The following is a 4,849-nucleotide window of genomic DNA, read 5'->3' as shown; positions in this document are numbered from 1 at the left end:
AAATTGGATGCTTATCTTGCTGGGATCCTATGACCTGCCCCTGGGGCAGGGGGCTGGACTCGATGATCTCCCGAGGTCCCTTCCAGCCCTAATGTCTATGAAATCTATGAAATCTATGACTGTATGGAGGCCAGGCTCCTGGAGTCCTTGTTCTGGAAGACATCACAATTAAGTCAACGAGAGCTGGCTTAAGTAAGGACAGTGCATTTACTGAGTTGGCCACTCAAGGCCTGAGCCTGAGAAAGTAATGCTGCTTGTTTTATTGTTAAGGTCTAACATTTTACAGCCTCCTGTGCATTTTTGCTATTTCACATTCAAGCACCTTATTTATGTTTTCAATCATTCAGCATCATTGTGAATGGCAAGGTGATCACCTGTGAATCTGGCTGCCAAGCTATTGTTGATACTGGCACTTCTCTCTTGGCTGGGCCTGCATCAGAGGTCAACAACCTACAGAAAGTCATTGGAGCTACTCCGATACAGTACGGCGAGGTGAGAGTCCTTGTGGGAGCCTGTTGTCACACCGCCCCCTGCACTCAAAGGGTTTCAGTCCCTGGGACATTCCCAGCAGAGCCTGCAGGCTCGGCCTCACTCCACTTCCTGAGCTTTGGCTTTACTAATAATTCAGAAAAAGCAACAGTGCAAAAGCCTGAGGGTCTTGGTTGGTCCTCGGGTTTCCTGTGTGACCTTCTCTGTTCTAGTTCCCTACTTCCTACTGGTCCAAATAACTACTTTATTTCAGATGGGGCCCTGACAGCAAAATGATTTGTATGTCTTACAACAGCTCCAGAGACATGAGTTTGAGCCCCGATCTGGACTTGCACTGAAAGCTGCCCCCAGCTGACCCAGCTGTACACAGGGCTTGGTCAGTGTGGGAAGGCAAAGGCCACATAACTCCCAAGTGTCCAGTTGGCTATCAAAACTGGCAAGTACTAGCCCAACATGGCCATTAGGCTTGTTCATACCTTTGATTTATTCTGGATTAACTCATATGTGGGGATAAACAATAAGGCTTTAGGTATGAGGGGAAAAAGCTTATTCCATTACATCATGTAATGCTATAAAGGTCTTAGGAGTTACATTAACATAACTAGGGGAGAAAATTTATCCTAAACTAGCTTTGGGCACTATCCTGGCTGACTCCAGGGCTTGACATTTGTGAGAGGGAGAGGACAGGGGGCTGGAAGCTCTGGATTTATTTCATTACAACTGTTATATGAATAGTTAATTATTTCTTTTTGGGATGATCAGTCCTTTCTCTTGGACGGGATCAGTCAGGATGATGCGCTAGTGGTGGTCTGGTTTGGTCATCCATGGAATTAACAAACAGAAAGTGGGTAATTATTAAGGCTTTTATACATATGAATCAATAATCATCTTAGATGTGGTTGATCTCTACAGAAAACCAATGCTGTCTTCAACCAAATGTCTGCCTAATTTAAAGCCAAAACAACCTAAATCCAAACTCTACCTAGTTCCATCTATTTCTCAGCAGTGACAGTGGGACCAAATTAAATCCTGTTCTCATTGGGCAGGTCTACACATCACTGTGCTTTAGTACATCCTTTTGGAAGAACTAAAGCACAATGCAGTAACTTCCTGTACTGCACCATGCATGAAACACATCTAGATTTTGCTGCTACTTTGCTGTAGTGATGGACTAAAACTGGGGAGCCTGCCACTATTGCAAAGTTGCTGCTGATCATGCGTAGACTCTTGCGATCAATATGTTGCTATACTATACCATATGGTGACGTAGCACATAACTCTGGCAATGTAGGGCGATGTGTAGATGCAGACTTTAGGTTTCTATAATTTACTGTTCTCAAAGCATTCAGCCCTGACTTCTTGTTACAGATATTGGATTCGAGGGTGGTCTCCCATCCAAGTACTACTCACACCCCAGACCACTTAGCTTCTGAGGCTGTCCCTTTACTCTTTTTTGCTTTGTAAAATGGCCATGTTGTTTCTTTCGTAACTGGATTCTCTCTCTTTTTTCTTTTTTTTTTGTCTTCTGTAGTATAAGATCAACTGCAATGACATTCCCAGCCTGCCTGATATCATCTTTGTAATCAATGGGATCCAGTTCCCTCTGCCTCCTTCAGCCTACACTGAGCAGGTATGATACGGAGCCTTTCTTCATGGGACATGATAGCACGGTGGGGCACAGCTAAACGGACTGGGTTCAGTCTCAGCTCAGCTTCCCCTTCTCATTGCACAGCTGCTCAGGGGGAAGGGGTTGGGGAACAGAGCAAAGGCTTATGGGAAAGCTTTGGGGATAAGGAGCTGGGGATCCAAAGGCTAATGAAATCAGTAGAAAGACTGACATCAGGAGGCTTTGTATCAGCTTTCCTAGGAGAGGTCTGAAGTACTGCCTGAGGAGTGTATTAGCAGTATCCTATGTAAGACAGGCAGCAGGGTTATTCTTCTCAGCTCAGTGGTGATGAGATATGAGTAGCAGTGTTCTCCAGGGAGGAAGGACAAGAAAGAACTGGCCTAATTTGAAGAAAAGAAGATTTGACTTGGATAGCTGGAAACATCCTCTACCTAAAGAAGTGCACTAGAACAGGCTACCTACAGATGCTTTGAGAGCTCCTTCATTTAAGGTTTTAAGACTAGGTTAGACAAACAGCCATTGAGGCTAGCCTTCATTTAGTCTTACCCTGCCTTGGGGCAGATGGTTCACTCTTGATGCTCTGCTCTACTATATTTTTAAGGCTCTAAATCCCTGTTGGTATACCAGCCACAATGGCTCTGCCAGCTCACTAGATCAGGGGTTGGCAACCTATGGCCTGTGGGCTACGATCGGCCTGTGGAGCTACGGGAACCTGCCCGTGGAGCTGGGGGGGCTTTGGTGGGATTCTGCTGGCGGAGGGGCTTTGCCCATGCCATGGCCAGGCAGTGGGAGCTTCTGCTGTGCCACAGCAAGGGGAAGCAACTGGTATCCTAGCACCAGCCTGGGTCATTCCAGCCAGCTGCTAAAAAATATTGCCAATTGCTGCTCTTGTTGGAGCCAGTGACAGGATTTTTCCCTGTAAAACTTGACTAAATAAAGCTGTTGGGAATGGCAGTGAAAGAACCAACTCCTCTGTGTAACAGAGAACAGGGTGTGCTCTTTTACTCAAAGGGGCATGAGCAAACAGCAGAGCAGCTTGAAGGTGGCTGCACTCCCAGTCATGCACAATGGCCTGATTGGGCCCAGGGCCCAGCTGTTTATTATAAGAACAGGGCTGTGAGCAGTGTAGCCAGCAGTTTGCTGCCAGCACCCAGCAGAGAGAGTATCATGTGGCTGGAGCTGCTGCTCATGACGTCTTGGAGGTATAGGGCAGGAACTATGGCAATGACTGGAAGTTCCTGGTCCTGGGGCATGACTGAAAACTACACCCTGCTGCAGTTGTATGGTGTGGTGGGATTGCCAGTGGTGGGGCAGTCTCCAGGAAATGCCACACCTGTGCCTCCCCAGTGAAGGGCGAGTATGGGGCACCAAAAAGCCTCAACCCCTGCTGCTTGTGGGTTACCCCATGGAGGAGAAAGGCTAGGGGAGCATACCCCAAAGACAAAGCAAGGGCTTAGGCTCACAATGAGGCCTGTGACAGGGCCCAGGTCATGTGAAGGGACCTGAGGTAGCCCCCAGGCTCACAGCAAGTCCTGAGGTGTATGAAGGAGCCAGATGAGAGGTTTCAGTCGAGTGGGGCCATGAGCCTTGGAGAGAGCTGGGTAGGAGGCTCCTTAGGCGAGGGGGCTGAGTACCAGTGTCAGGCAAGGGGAAAGAGGTTCAAGCAGATTGAAGCCCAGTGTCGGTCAGAGGATAAAGCTCCAGCGTGGGGGCATGAGGGGACCAAGAGGGTCCCAAGCTCAGCAGGGAGATCAAGGAAAAGAGAGGGGCTGGGAGCCCCGAGTGAGTGAGATTGAGAGCCTAGTATGAGGGCACAGGGATTGAGACCCTAGTATAAGGGGATGGGAGTGAGAGTCCCAACACAAGGAACTGGAGTGTAGGTACTAGTGTGAGGACACTGGATTATAGGTGGGTGTTAGGCCATGGATGCCATCTGTGAAGCATGGGGCATGGTATAAGGGAAGGTTCAGAGCCGTGTATAGGCCCTTGGCATCAGGGCAAATAAATGGGCAGCCTTCCTCCTTGTTTTCAACTTTATACTGGTTTCATCAAAGGCAGGTGAGACAGGCAGGTGGTTGGCCTTAAAACAAGCAGGTGGGCCAACGTTCAGCCTGGCCCTGGGATGCCCATTTGTTATACTCTGGAAACAAATAAGACTTACTAACCAATTATTTTCATGTTTGGTTTTGTGTGGTTCAAATCTAGGTTGGCCAAGGAGACTGCAATAGTAGTTTCCAGGCCACGGCTAGCTACCTGTGGATCTTGGGAGATGTATTCATCCGGGAGTACTACAGCATCTTTGACAGGGAAAACAACCGGGTTGGTCTGGCCAAGTCTGTTTAGACAGCAGCCAGCAGCGGGTGCTACGATCCATCCTGCAATCAATTGACCATAATTATGTTTTACCAGAGAGTAAAACCTTAGTATCATGTGATATCTCTGTAAACTCTTGCTCTGGTATACAGTTGATAAAATTCTTATCAAGAAATAAAGAAAACAGGAATAATTCAGAATTTTTGACCACACATTTATTTGTATACAAAATAAGCTACTAAACACTTCCCAGTTCAAACTGCTACACATACCCACCACTCCGTAACACAGCCACATTATATTCCCCTTACTCTTCCTACCGTACTTCCAACCGTACATGTAAACCTTGCTCTGACTGCTCCTCCCTCACTGTTACCCCCCACTTTTGATTCCATGATCAAAAGTGGTTTCTCAAATAAA

General features: G+C 47.4%; 1 protein-coding gene across 1 annotated transcript in view; it reads left to right on the top strand.

Moving 5' to 3' along the window:
* LOC109317479 (embryonic pepsinogen-like) overlaps positions 1–4,459 on the top strand; it is a 17,559-nt gene extending 13,100 nt beyond the window's left edge. Inside the window, exons 7-9 of the mRNA XM_019546187.1 lie at positions 348–492; positions 2,021–2,119; positions 4,322–4,459. Coding sequence (XP_019401732.1) covers positions 348–492; positions 2,021–2,119; positions 4,322–4,459 — 382 coding nt within the window. The remainder of the gene's footprint in view (positions 1–347; positions 493–2,020; positions 2,120–4,321) is intronic.
* Positions 4,460–4,849: the final 390 nt, after the last annotated feature.

This window comes from Crocodylus porosus, unplaced genomic scaffold, assembly GCF_001723895.1.
Source record: "Crocodylus porosus isolate Cpor-Errol unplaced genomic scaffold, CroPor_comp1, whole genome shotgun sequence".
NCBI lineage: Eukaryota > Metazoa > Chordata > Crocodylia > Crocodylidae > Crocodylus > Crocodylus porosus.
Note: the sequence above shows the minus strand (reverse complement) of the source record. Positions and strands in the feature narration are given on the sequence as shown.